Source organism: Erythrolamprus reginae, chromosome 4, assembly GCF_031021105.1.
Source record: "Erythrolamprus reginae isolate rEryReg1 chromosome 4, rEryReg1.hap1, whole genome shotgun sequence".
In the NCBI taxonomy this organism is placed as follows: domain Eukaryota; kingdom Metazoa; phylum Chordata; class Lepidosauria; order Squamata; family Dipsadidae; genus Erythrolamprus; species Erythrolamprus reginae.
Genome location: NC_091953.1, coordinates 111,806,023 through 111,821,246, shown reverse-complemented (window position 1 = coordinate 111,821,246; position 15,224 = coordinate 111,806,023). Strand labels below are relative to the sequence as shown.

At 34.3% G+C, this 15,224-nt stretch overlaps 1 protein-coding gene across 3 annotated transcripts in view; it reads right to left on the bottom strand.

Annotated features, from left to right (window-relative positions):
* Positions 1–1,476: 1,476 nt before the first annotated feature.
* The window catches only part of CLYBL (citramalyl-CoA lyase), a 246,210-nt gene continuing 232,462 nt past the window's right edge, over positions 1,477–15,224 (bottom strand). For all 3 annotated transcript variants that reach the window (XM_070751860.1, XM_070751858.1, XM_070751859.1), the window contains exons 7-8: positions 12,424–12,548; positions 1,477–1,850 (exon numbers count right to left, since the gene is read on the bottom strand). In XM_070751860.1, coding sequence (XP_070607961.1) covers positions 1,749–1,850; positions 12,424–12,548 — 227 coding nt within the window. In that variant the 3' untranslated portion in view covers positions 1,477–1,748. The remainder of the gene's footprint in view (positions 1,851–12,423; positions 12,549–15,224) is intronic.

Genomic DNA, 15,224 nt, shown 5'->3' with positions numbered 1-15,224 from the left:
TGGAAAGTGAAGTAGATTAAATAGATTAATATAAGAAGAGTAGATGAATGAAGGACTTCTTTGATATAAACAGAAAGAAACGCCATCTCCAAATACAAAGTATATTATCTCTGTATATTTCAACAATATAGTTTCACAAGGGGAATCTTTCCCAGCCAATGAACCAAAGGCTGTTCATTGCCGGTTAGATAATTCTCTTTCTATGTTCAGCTCCGTTAGAAATATCTCTGGTAGTTGAGCTGGAATGATCTTTTCTGAAGAGAATGGAAATGGGTCACCAGTGCATGAGGACAATTTGGGGCTGAAACCCCCCCACCATGTATCTATTTGGTCTATGGACTATAATTCTGCCATGAATCCTTCTAAGTACATACACAAACTGCAATTTTGAATTAATCATTCGGAGGAATTACATGCAGTTTTCTTCTAATTATATAATTTAAAACCTGACTTTATTAATATGCTCATAAAAGGCATGGTAACTACCCCCTTCCTTTAAGGTCATGTTCAAAACAGATTTCTGCAGGGCTGAAAATGATGTAATATGGCTATCTGCAGGGATTCAAGTAGCACTATCATTGAGTGTTAAGAAAAAAAATTAAGCTTTCTGAAATTTACAATCTCTAATTCCTCTGCTGTCACCCTTTGTGATGATACCAAAAGCAGCGCAGAGCAGGTTGGTCTTGATTCAACAGTGAGATGCTTTTTTAAAAAAAGGAGTTTTGATAAATCCCTTCTCCATAGGCACTTGGATTACAGGGACTTACCAAAATGCACATATTTATAAATCACAAATCCAACTGCACTTGAAAAAAAAGAAGAGATGTTCACTTAGGTGGGAAGAGGTCCACATGACAGTTGTCTTTGAACAGTGAAATGGGAAAACTAAAACATCTGAAAAAAAGCTACAGAAGATGGTTTGAACGCCTAATTGAGGCATACAAATGTTTAACTACAAACTTCTTGAGAAGTTAACTAAGCCATATTAAGTGGTTTCCAGCTTGCACTTTCTACTGCAGTCAGTAAAATCTGTTGGACCACAGTTGTTAATTTAGATTAAAAAGCAGTGCATCTTCAGGCTGAAAGAAGCTAAGTTGAGAATCTAGTCAGAGGGGAGGTTCTGCCTTTAAAAGTCACACAGAACAGTGCCAGAAGTGTATTTTATTATCTTCAGCAGGAGAAAACATGCCTTTTGGTCTGTATAACTCTTAAAGTAACAAGAACACATGTTGAGGAAGTAATGTCTATGGATTCCTTCAATACAGTATGAGTCAAGTCTCTGAAACTACCAAAACTACTCTTAAGACTACTTGTTTAGAATTTTAAGCAAAGAGCAGCTCTTTTCTCTTTTGTATAAGAAAATATGCTTCCCAAGGGCTCCTTTTCTACATAACTCTGAAAGATAAGGAACTTTTTCTTCCTTTGGCAACTGCTGTTCACAGAAAATTTTCTGAGTCAAATATTAATTGAAGTCTGTTTGTCCACATCACTGATTGGTTTTAATTGGTCGCTTTTCCAAAGGAAACAGTTTTGCTTTCAGGTCTGTCACAACTTATTTGTCATAAGAAACAGGCTCCAATCTTAGCATTCTCATTGACATTCAGTAAGAAAAATAAATCAAAATTGTTAGACATGTATTTTGAATTCGACCGAAGTATGAAATATTGCACTGTCCTTTCTCTCAATATTATGTAATTTTTCTTGAAGAAGCTCCTGGAATCACTCTTCGGGAAAAGTTTATTATTTTTTCAGATTATTTTTTTCTTGATGGCAGTAGCAAGTGTAACAATATTCTGGGCCTGTTTCAGTAACGGCATGTCTATCATGCTGCCATGGAACGTGAAGGCACCCTGCAAAGAAAAAAATATTCACTAAAGAGATCTTAGGAAAATAAAAATTCAGGCTATAGTTAGTCATAGTACTTTGTTTGTAAGCCAAGAATCAGTACATCCCACATGAATCAGAGGTATCTTTTACTTGTTTTAGAACGAGCCCAGGGGTACAATGATAAAATAATTTTAAAAAGAAAAAGAAATGCAGAAATTAAGTAGGGTCAGATCAGGCTTAGTCTTGAATGAGAACTTAGAAAATTCCAGGATTGTGAAGTGGAATGTAAGTTTGAGGGGGAAAAGCCCTGAAGGCAATTGACAACTACTTCTACATTGATGCTGAAAAAGCAACATGTATATATCCTTATAGTCAGGGGTGAAATTCATTTGGTTCTTTCCAGATTGAGCACAACTGTGTGAAGCCCCGCCCACCCATGCGGACCTCATGATATCCCTTGTGACAATTTTCAGGCTCTGCGCATGCGTGGAAGGTTTTGCGCATGCACAGATAACAACACATTGCACATTTGTGAACCAGAAGGTAAGGTAAGTGAATTTCAACCCTGCTCATAGTTATCAGAAATCAAGTTCAAACCAGAGAAATATTAACTTTTTTTCTCTCAGACAAAATATTCTTCCTCTCTGCTCCCAGGAAAGTAATAGAAAAACGTAACCGGAGCTGCATGAATGACAGTAGTGATGTACTATCCAGGAGAGTGAGCCCAACAATTCATTTTGCACTTATAACAATTTTGCTAGGTGCTAGTTATTTAACACTATAATACCACAAGGAATATTTTCTTTTTGCTAATCATCGTCTTGAGGAAGCAGTATTACTATAAAACCTCTTAACACTCATCCCCAATATTGATATCAGAGAACTAAGAGAGGTTTATGTTGAGTTCTGGGAAGAGTGTGTAGCAAGGTTTAAGATTGTATGCAGGGCTCTGGGTGAGAAGATGGAAACCTCTTTAGTTTCCATTGAAGGTCCATCTATAGAAGAGGAGTGCTGCATTCTAGCTATAGTGAATATTAGAATAGAATCTTATCCAAAAATCCACATATGCACTTCTTTCTGTTACTAGGGAAAAAAAGACAACACTGATATATAAACTAGTCTAGAGAAATTGGTCACATTTCTAACCAGCACTTACAAATCTCTCATGTAGTTTAGAAAACTGTAAGTTTATGCAAAGGTTTTTAAAGAATGTTAGAATGATGTTATTAGAACTAGTAATACAAAGAAAACATACAAAGTACTTAAATTTTCACTTGTATAATACTGTTTATAATTATTTTTAAAAAATAAAAAGAGAGACCAATTGCCACTCCAGTAGCAAAATTAAACATTGTTCAAAAAAGAATAAATAGTAAAAGAAGTTTTACACTCATACTGTGTGGAGGAGAAATATAACAAATGTTTGAATTCAGAGAAGTGGTTCATGTTACAATATATTGAAGAGAGCTAATACAATGGCAAAAAATATCCTGACGTTATTAGAACTAGTAATACAAAGAAAACATACAAAGTACTTAAATTTTCCCTTGTATAATACTGTTTATAATTAGGTCAATTTAGCTGAAGAGCCTCACTCCTGTAGAGATGGGAAGAGATGTTACAACCATTTACAGTATTTGCACTAGGACAATGAAAATTAGATAATAGTAACAATGCCAAAAGCAGATTGGAATTGTACTGCAAAAACAATTATTTGGAAATCTAGGAGAATCTGGTATATAAAGTACCTATGAAATTACAAATGAGGATAAATATACATGTATTTAACTGTTTGAGTTTAGATACATTTGCTGAGATGACCTGAAAATTCTAAAAAACAATATGCTGTTTCAACCATTAATCTGTAGTGTTACGAGTCTACGGAGAGGGGCGGCATACAAATCTAATAAATGAATGAATGAATGAATAAACAAACAAACAAACAAACAAACAAACTGACAAATAGGCTGATATTTCCATAGCTCACATAAAATATTTTTGTTATTAATGAATTTTGTTTCTACTACATCTCTTAATTTTATTTATACCATAGTCCTTTGCCTATTTGTCTCAGGTGGCAGCTCCTGGCTGACCTTGGTTAGGTTTAGAAGCTAAGCACTGTTAATGTTGGTTAGTATTTGGATGGGAGACATCCAGCAATGCTAGGACTGGTGGCTAGCATAGAAAGCTCAACTAAAAAATCAAAAGAGTTCTACGCTGTCTCCATCCAGGAAAACCGCATTGATGCATCCTCAAAGTTCCCAAGGTCATGAAAAACATGTAAGAAGCAGATTCTTTATGCATATTTATTTAATAAAACATAATCTCATTGACTCTAAATGAATCTGTGCAGAATTGTAGCTTAGATTTGTTATGGGGCTACTCTAGGTTGCTTCCAACAACGAAAAGGGAGAAATGAAAAGAGTGTAAACAGAACAGAAGTAAAATGCTGTAACAGAACAATGTTGTTTGGCGGGGCTCAGGGGAAGAGCCTTCTCTGTGGTGGCCCCGACCCTCTGGAACCAAATCCCCCCAGAGATCAGAATTGCCCCCACCCTCCTTGCCTTTCGTAAGCTCCTTAAAACCCACTTTTGTCGTCAGGCATGGGGGAACTGAGATATTCCCTTCCCCCTAGACCTATACAATTTATGCATGGTATGTTTGCGTGTATGTTAGGGTTGTTTTTTTTAAATAAGGGTTTTTAAAATTATTTTAAATATTAGATTTGTTACATGTTGTTTCATTATTGTTGTTAGCCGCCCCTAGTCTACGGAGAGGGGCGGCATACAAATCTAATAAATAAAATAAATAAAATAAACAATAAAATTAAATAAAAAGAACACAAATATAACACATCTATATGATTTTAAAAAATGATGGATGGGTGAAGAGCAGAGACCAAGGGGGGAGGTGGAATCTACCATCAATCCAGCAGCCATCTTCACTGTGGATCTCCCCATCTTGTCCCTAAGCCAAGTGGCAGAGCTAGGCCTTCAGGCTCTTGTACAAAATGGGGGTTGGATGTTCCAAATAATATTTATTTTATCCCCCCAGCAAAAAATTAACTGAATGTCCTGATTATAGTTTGCTATAATTGGGAGTTGTAAATTCAGCTGCTATGGGATAACCCTTCTTACCTTACTTAATTAACAGGAAAGTTGGTAACACTTTATAATGCCTTAGAAAGACCACACTTGGAATACTGCATCCAGTTTTGGTTGCCATGATATAAAAAAAGTTGAGACTCTAGAACAGTGTTTTTCAACCTTTTTTCTTCAGGGGAACCCTTTGGTGTTGTCAGATTTCTGGCGGAGCCCTGGTTGAAAAACGCTGCATTAAGCTGTACATCCTGAAGCTGAAATATAACTCTTTTATTGGCCAAGTGTGATTGGACACACAAGGAATTTGTCTTTGGTGCATATGCTATCAGTGTACATAAAAAAGATACATTTGTCAAGAAATATGAGGTACAGCACTTAATGGTTGTCATAGGGGTCAAATAAGCAATCAAGAAACAATAGATATAAATCTTAAGGATACAAGCAACAAGTTACAGTCATAGTCATAAGTGGGAGATTGGAAAAAGTGAAAGAGCACCTTGGAGGTCTTTCAGTCCAAGTCTCAGACAGGAAACTGGGTTTCTCTTCTGATTTGCCGTTGTGCTGTTTTTTGCACTACGGAGGGTTTAAGGAAGCTTCCTGAAGTCCCGGAGCGCAAAAAACAGAACAACAGGCAAACCGGAAATGCGTTTTCTGAATTTCCAGTTTGCCCATTGTTTGGTTGGCAGATGTTTGAGATAATGGCTGTTGAATTTGGATAGGATTTACAGCTGTTGAGTTTTCATTTTTCTGTGCTGTAATTTCCCCCCCCAAAAGATGTAAAATGTGATTCTAAACATGCTAGTAAATGATTTCTAAATTTGTTTCTATGGAGTGCATGGCTGTTTATTTATTTATTTATTTATTTATTTATTTATTTATTTATTATTTGGATTTGTATGCCGCCCCTCTCCGAAGACTCGGGGCGGCTCACAACAAGTGAAACAATCATGATAATCCAATTAATTAAAATATTTAAAGATTTAAGAAAAACCCCATATACTAACAGACACACACACAAGCATACCATGTATAAATTAAACGTGCCCAGGGGAGATGTTTAATTTCCCCATGCCTGACGGCAAAGGTGGGTCTTAAGGAGTTTACGGAAGGCAGGAAGAGTAGGGGCAGTTCTAATCTCCGGGGGGAGTTGGTTCCAGAGAGCCGGTGCCGCCACAGAGAAGGCTCTTCCCCTGGGGCCCGCCAACCGACATTGTTTAGTCGACGGGACCCGGAGAAGGCCCACTCTGTGGGACCTAATCGGTCGCTGGGATTTGTGCGGCAGGAAGCGGTCTCGGAGATATTCTGGTCCGATGCCATGAAGGGCTTTAAAGGTCATAACCAACACTTTGAATTGTGACTGGAAATTGATCGGCAGCCAATGTGACTTTATGGTTGTTTCTATGGCATGGACTCTATCAGACATGGAAATTAAGTTATCCACTTTTGGTAAACAAGATGAAAAACATTCTTGACCAGTGCTTATCATAGTGTGTTCCATAGAGAAGAACCTCCACTGGTAGAAACATCTAGTCAACCTTGGTTGATTTTGGTTGATCTTGCCTCCTCAGTGGCTTTGACTTGCTTAGAACCTAGAAAGGAGATTACTGTAGAATTTCAAAACGATAAGGAAGTTGGTTGTTTTTTGTTTTTTTAAAAACTGTTTTGAAAGCAAAACACTGCATAGCAGACTGTAGTCACTGTTCTGTCTTGCACGGCAGCCAGCCAGTAATTAGCCCCAAATTAAAACTCAAACACAAAGGTTTTGAAATGAACAAGAGTCTATTTACAAGGACGTTTGTTGAATTGCACAAACATGAACTAAGCAATGTCTTTCAGCTTCCAAAATCTAGGTGTGAGGCCAAGTTGATAAGGTAAATTCTCAAACAGTTGCTTCTTGAGCCAAAGTCTACTTACAGTATTAATTCTATAAATGTCCAGTACTGTATCAAGGTTTGTCAGGCACAAAAGCACGAAGCTTTTTGCAAAGAGCACCTTTCAACTCCTCCCCCTTATATACTCTCTGGGAGTGCAGACTATGCACAGCTGTGCTCACTTCCTCTTTCTGAGCCTCCGTAACTGCTCTTGCCTCCCCTGCATCCTTCTTACCCCTACATTCAGGATTGGATCCCTTATCTCCTCTTCCTCCTCCTCAGACACTGGCAAATCCCCAGTTGGGGTTCTATAGCCTCTGTAGGCTCCTCACACCCAGACTCTCCCTCCTTTTCCGGCTCACTGTCTGACTCCTCTGACAGCCACATGGGCCGACTGTGCCCAGATGGCCCCAGTTCATCAGACTCAAAGTCCGTTGCCAGAGGGCCTGGCTGCGAGCCAATCACAACAGTCCCCAGGGATTAAATTTTATTCTTTGAAGGGATAAATAAATGGTCTTTAAAACATTGATAATTTGGTAATCTGCATAACACCTCCAATCGAAATATGTAGTTCCCAAACATGGCTGAAGGCCTAATTGTAGTGAAAAGTATTTGCTTTGGAATAAATTAGTTTAGGCAGTCACAGTTTACAAACTGAAGACACATCTTGATTTTCTCAATCCTATTGCCCCGCCCCATCCTACCGTTATTTCCTTCACACTCAAAGCTCCTGAAGCCTCATATTTTCCCTTTCTAGTGAAAAATATTGGTTCCACATTGAGGTTTATCATACCACCTCCACATTCTTGTGCACACATACTGCAATTTGAGGAAATGTTTTGAAATATTCCATTATTAGACGAGAAATATTTGTTTACTTTTTATTATATTTCCTCTTAATTTTTTAGGGTACTTCAAATCTGTGATGATTCAGAAAATAATGTTGAAATAGCTGCATATAACATATGTTCAAAATGTCTGTTTCTTCTTAGGAAAGCAAAATATACATATGCACATACCCCTTTACGTTTTTCCTTTCTCAGGGTTTCAAATAAACACCAGCTCAGCTGTAGAAACAAGAATGCATTTCCTATTTCAGACTGCACCGCAATCCTCTAGGGATGTGCATGTGAAAATTTATGTTTTAATTATGCGGTTAAATGAAATTATTTCATTTTTAATAGCTCCAATTTGCTGTTGAAGTGAACAGTTAGGCAACCTCTGACCCTTTGAAAATGTAGCAGCAAAATTTATATAGGACCTGCTAAGATTATATTGCATATTAGGTGTCTGATCCTGTAGCACTGTGCTAGTAAATTATTTGTTAATATATACTGAGGCCTTAAGATAAGAATCTCTGTTGGAGATGGGATTGAAATCTATGTTTATCTAATAAATCTTTGATCAATAGTTTATATTCAAAGATTTTTTCACTTAAAAGTCTTACTTTAACAAGAAAAAAAGACTAAGAATTCTGCATTATTTTACTAATTTGCAAAATGTATTTTGGGTCAACTGCAATTTATTTCCCGGAGCACTACAGCAATTGGTTGATATCCATAATTCTATTTAGACAATTCTACTAGCTATTGTCCAGATATTTTCAAGCAAATCTTACAGTCATGAGAACTGGTAACTTTAAATTTTCAGGCTGCTATATTCAGAGCATATAGAAATGTGCCCAACTATTATGTCAAATATTGTATAATAATAATGATAACAGTAACAACAATATCCCTTCAACTTTAAAAATCAGCACCTTTCTACTACAGTACTAGCAGCAAGATGAAAATGAGAAACCCCAAAGCAGGTTTAGTCATCAATTGTAAAGGGAATCTTAGAAAAGATGCGATACCAGTAGAAAGTGGACATTATTCTATCTTTTAATATGTCTCTATAAAATAAAGTACAGTACTAGCATATTATGCAAGATCACATTAAACAGCTATCAGAACAAATGACACAGTTAAAGATATACTATGATGATAGACTAGAAAATTACATTTTGGTATTTAGCTGTTTGTGCCCATAGATTCTTATACACTAAGTGGCTCTTTGAACAATACACAGAAGCTCTTATTTCTAACTTCCTTTTAGCTAGTAAAGATTTTTGTAATTTTTCTTAAATTACTAACAAATTATTTAAAGTTAAATGCATTAAAATGTATTTTAAAACTGATGCTAAAAGTCAATATTATTTTAAAGAGCTATGCACTAATGATGTGCTGCTTTGGAGCAAATTAATCACATTCTTGTATTTTACTGTGAATTGCTTTGAGAATGTTTTAGAAAATGATAAAAGTCATACAGATTTAAGTTTTTAAGATTGTAGTAGGCAGGGTTATTGTATTATTTAAATCTCGAGAAACATACAGTGTAATGAATATATGCTCCTTTAGAATATGTTTTGAAAGAATTCTACATACATTTTTATTTCTTATGAATGAAAATATGAATCTCAGATAAATATTTTAGTTCAGCTTTTTATAGAGAGTTGTATGAATAGAAGATATATAGTGTACTATTTAAATAAAATATGCCTTTATTACTCTTTTTGAATGTTTTTAATAGCATTTTAATAAAACAAAAACATTTTAGTGGATGTCTAAAGTTTCAAAATGATTATGTTAGAATCAGAATACCTTAGTTAAAATATCATATTTCAGATTCCCTCAAAGCAAATATTTCTGTACTCTCCAGATTATAACAAATACTGTAATGGCAACTGTTTGCTTCATGTGAATATAAATTATTATCCAGCGATAGCATCAAACTTAAGTTTGCTAAGAATTTCCAATTAACAACAAGCTGTAATTTCAGTTGTTGAAGATTAGCAATTTATTGGAGAGCAGACTACTCACTCTAATCCTTTGTGTTTCATTTTTTTCCAGGCTTTCAGTTTTGATTAATGCATACACACATATATAAACATGTTCACATTTTTCTTCTCATGCAAGGTTTAACATTATTAAACTACAGTTCTGTTCCTGCTTCACTGAAATTTAAAGCTTTAACTTAATTTAAAAAAAGGAAGAAACGAAGTGGAAAAGCTGGTAATTTAATATTAGTGTGTGGCTTACGAAAAAAAACAAGAGTAGTATATTAATACAATTGAGGACAACACAATTTCAGTTTAAGATATTTAGTTAACTATGTTAAAACGGAACATTTCAAAATTAGATTCCTTAAGTTGTGATGAAAATTGTGATGAAAATATTAGTGCCCTCTCCATAAGTGAAAGGCAGGTTTTTTGAGAAAATAAGTACTGTATTCAGATTTGGCCTGGTTTTTCAAGAGTCAGACTTTTAAGCCTTATACTTTCCAATTTTGATTAAAGATTTCCAGGAAGCACTGCTTAAACAGTATTTTCCTTCACCCCTCAGAATGACCCTAGGCTGTTACCAAAGTCAGTACTAACCCTCTCACTTTCTTTGATGAGGTCAGCATTTAATCCTAGAATGAATATCCAGTGCCATACTTAACAATATTCAGTGTTAGTAGCAGGTCACACAGAAGCTTCAATTTCCATGACATTTTATAGGCAGTTGCAAAGTAGAAAAAGTAATCTCTCAAAGGGTCTTTAATAATCTGTCCTTAATTGCAGATCATTTATCTTAATTTATTTCAAAAGCATTCTAAGTATGTTGCGGTATTAAATACACCAATAGTTTGAAGGGAAGCCATAGCTAAAATATCTTTGGACTTACTTGATAATGTTTTAATTATGAGAATGCTAGTTATCCAGCTGCAAGGATACTGTGGTTGTTTAAGCCACAGCTCTGAAAAAGTTTGGTATAGAAAATGTCCACATTTCACCAATACAAAAGAGTATAAAACGGCAATAGATTATGAGTTCTAAGTATTTCTTTAAAACAGAAGACATAAAAATGCAATCCTATTCTGCACACTCTATATTTTCATAGCTCAGCTTAGTGTTAATGGGCTTTATAAGAGACAGCCAGCAATCCATATGCACTTGTGAGGTTTTCTGTGTGGCTGTATATGTGTGTACTTGGCTACACTAAGAATATTGTATTTTGGCAATCAAATATTGGGTAAATTGCACCAAAAGGATCACACTTTTTCTTCTGCACTTCTGGACAACTTTGCTGGCTTGATAAGCATGTCAGATTTGGCTTTTTCTAAAAGAAGCACATTTAATTTCAACTCCCCCCCCAAGTGGTAAACTACATTCTAGCAAATAACCTTTAAGATAATTAGCTGACAATGCTGTAGCTAGCATAAAATTTTCCTTCAGGCGACCCCTAATTTAAGTGTTACTGGCACAAAGTGAAGACAGATTGTGCTTTATCACCACAATGTTTACATAGCAGAAACCCACAGAGCAGGCAACACGAGATTCAATGATGCACTAAATTAGGAACAATCATATATGAGTGCTACTATGCCATCTTTAATATTAAAGGAACCTTCAGACAAAAAAAATAGGTTTTCATGTATTCCGACTTCACTTTGCTATAAATGTGTCTCCACCTTGACAGGAACTCTGTAGTTTGTGACTTGAAAAATAACTGGTACCTGCTATTTGGGCAGAGCAGGCAATTAAAAAAAAAACTAAAAGAAGAGTATTTTATATGTAAATAATGCTATTGAAATTATTTGGGTATTTTGTAAGCTGCCCTATAAATTTGACCGAAAGACTGCAATGAATCCTTCACTGTGAAGAAAGAAGCACTGATTTTCAATTACCACTTTAACAAATATCCTAGTAAGATAAAAATTTAATGTAATCTTAGTGGAATATAACTGGTGGATAAATATCTAATCCACATTTGTTTAAAAGATTAGAAATGCAATGATTTTAGGAAGATGCTTTTATTTAAAGCGAGGATGGCATAGATTTTGACACAACCCTGTTTCCTAACATCAGTGTCCTGGATAAAAATATACAGTGTTCCCTCAACTTTCGCAGGGGATGCGTTCCGAGACCACCCGCGAAAGTCGAATTTCCGCGAAGTAGAGATGCGGAAGTAGATACACTATTTTGGGTTATGAACAGTATCACAAGCCTTCCCTTAACACTTTAAATCCCTAAATTACAATTTCCCATTCCCTTAGCAACCATTTAGATTATTATTCAGCATGTTTATTTATTAAAGTTTATTAAAAAAAATATTTATTAAAGGCGGACAAAAATTTAACAATGACATATGACGTCATCGGGCAGGAAAAACCGTGGTATAGGGGGGAAAACAACGAAGTATTTTTTTAATTAATATTTTTGAAAAACCGTGGTATAGACTTTTCGCGAAGTTCGAACCCGCGAAAATCGAGGGAACACTGTACTGCTGGAAAAAAATAAAGGGAACACTCCAATAACACATTCTAGATCTGAATTATTGAAATATTCTCATTGAATACTTCGTTCTGTACAAAGTTGAATGTGCACAACAGCATGTGAAATTGATTGTCAATCAGTGTTGCTTCTTAAGTGGATAGTTTGATTTCACAGAAGTTTGATTTACTTGGAGTTATGTTGTGTTAAGTGTTCCCTTTATGTTTTTGAGCAATGTATTGTTATTCCATGTATTCTGCATATGTGTTACACTTGACATTGATTTTCGTTTGAACTCACATTCTAAATCTTGAAGAAAACCTTTTACCTTTCCTACATGCTGATGTTCTTCAAAAGCTGTAATCAGTTCCTGTGCCCACTTTATTTTTTCACGGCTTGGAGAGAACTGTTCCTGGACAATGGCAACTTGATTAGGGTGGATCACCTGCTTACCTACAAACCAGATTAATAACAATAGAGTCAGTATTAACAAGCAGATGTTCTAGCAAAATGTTGTAATTGCTAGTTCTGTGTGCATATGCATGTTTAACACTTTCTTCTTCTTCTTCTTCTTCTTCTTATTATTATTATTATTATTATTATTATTATTATTCTTATTATTCTTATTCTTATTATTATTATTATTATTATTATTATTATTATTCTTATTATCATCATCATCACAAGAACTATCATCATCATCACCATCACCATCATCCTTCTTAAAATGATCTCTCTTTTGAAATTTAACCTGTTTGGCAAATTTTTATTCAAACCAGAATTTAAATTAATTCCAAAATGAACTGCTATTCCCAAACATAAAGCATAGGATAATCCTTTATAATTCTAAATAAGTACATTGAAAATATTCCTTACGTAGTTAATATCAATACAGACTTCTGGTGATTTGTTTTATTTATAGCTTGTTCCATATCAAAATGAAGACTTTCACAAATATTAGACAGGACCCATGCAACTGTTTTCTTTCGAAATGATACAACATGGGTTATGTTTTTTCTAATGTGACTAGCATTTTGCTCTTGTTTGGTCAGTCAAGAAAAAACTACATAAAATTTAACTGAAAGTTCTGAACAAATTAATATTTTACATTTTTTCTTCATTATTTTGTGATTACAGTACAATGTAGTGTGTGAGTTTCACTTTAAAAAATGTATTTTCAATATACAGTACTTCAAAATATTGAAAGGCAATGAAATATTTTTCTTGAACAAGTGAAACAAATTATACTGTCTGCGGAGAAGGGCAGCATACAAATCCAATAAATAAATAAATATACCAGGTACTTTTAAGAAGTAATATTTTTCTTTATAAGGGATTCAAACTTGGGAGAAATTATTCATGAGAGAGAAATACTGTATATAATACTTTCAGCATTTTGATTTTCAATAGTATAGTGGTTAATTTTATCCATCGTATATATAGTAGTCAGAATTTTACATGTAGAGTGCAGATTATTATTTTATTTTAAAAAATTATAAGAGGAAGGAAAACTATTTTTAATGATTTGCTTCTACTTTAAAAAGATTTAGGGTCAATTTTGTCCATGTCTTCAAGAATTTATTAATTTAGAGATCTGTTTTATGCTAAAGATGTCCTTTAGAAACCACAGCTTGCATTATTTTTTGTCAGATTTTAATTATGTTATCACTTATAATTGAGGTATTTGCGATGTGAAATTCAGCTGCTCCGTAACTTTCATGTGTATTTATTTTCAGCTGTTCAAAGGATACTTTGTAAAATAAATGATTAACAAATAAAAACTTTAGTGTCCTGCTCAAATTTTGATTATTCCAAATTAAGATATTTGAAGTTATGTCACAAGGAATGAACAACATACTGATATACTGAATTTGCACTCTTATACTCGTAAGCAATTACCATAAATTATAATTTCAGAATAATTTTGCACAAATATTTCATGATAAAATATATTGCATTTCAGCATGAGGTTTTCTAAATTATTGTTGAATTATCTTTTAAATTGAGACAATTTTTATTTTGATCAAGATGTGGATGGAATTTTAAAATTATATACATAGCAAAAGGCCTTAAATCTTTTAAGATCAAAACGCTAAAAAGTTGCAGTTGGATTTTATAGTTTCTTGCATATCCAAATACATAGACTTCATTGATCTTAAGGGATGTATTCATGCATTAGTTCAATGATTAGAGATTTTGTTTTAGATTCTTCCAATAAAGGAACAAGACTTTGATCATACAGTTGAAATTGTAATCTTAACATTTTTGATCCTCTCTCGTACAGGCCTGCATATGGATCCTTCCTATAAAAGTCATTCTTAGCTGATATTATTGATAGCCATGGTAAAAGCTATCACACTTTTTTGATAATATTGCTCCAAGTGTAGCTTTAAACAGAAGTCCTGTCAAGTAGATGCTAATATGCAAATTTGTTGTTTTCTGCTTTCTTTATTTTTGTCATTATAAAGTTAAAGAGGAAGCTGGAAGAAACAATGTTTTAAACAGTATATTAGATTAGAAAGTTAGATGATAGCAAACCATCCCACCTCAGCTTCAACATTTGCTAGAAATTATCCTGGAGGGACAAACAGTGGAATCATATCCTCACCTATCGACTTCTGCATTCAAAAATACCCTGAAATGGTTTTTATTAAACAAAGTAACAAAATCTGAAAGCTGGGACTTTTTGAATTTAAAGAAAAATTGTCAGGTTGTGTAAGAAACATTTCAGAACGAACCAGATAGGATTGCTATTATATTTTAAAAGATAATCTTTATTTGGGAATTAAAAAGTAAACTGATACTTGGAAGTACATGCTAACAAGTCTTGAGGATAATTTATTTGATTTTGATTCTCCAACAGATGGCTGGTTGGTTAATCAATTCTGAACCGACAACGGTAAAGTTGAGATAAAGTGGCCATCTTGAGAATGTATTATAAAGGATTGTATAAAGTAATGTATTAGAAATTTAATATCATCTGGACCTGCCTGCCATTGGTATTAATTTTCCAGTTAGCTATGTGTTATCAAGTTTTAAATTTGTGGTACTTGGTACCTTGACCTGCCTTTAGTCACAACTTGTAGCTCTTCCAGATCTTCTTCCAGATCTGTAATTTCTTTGATTCAT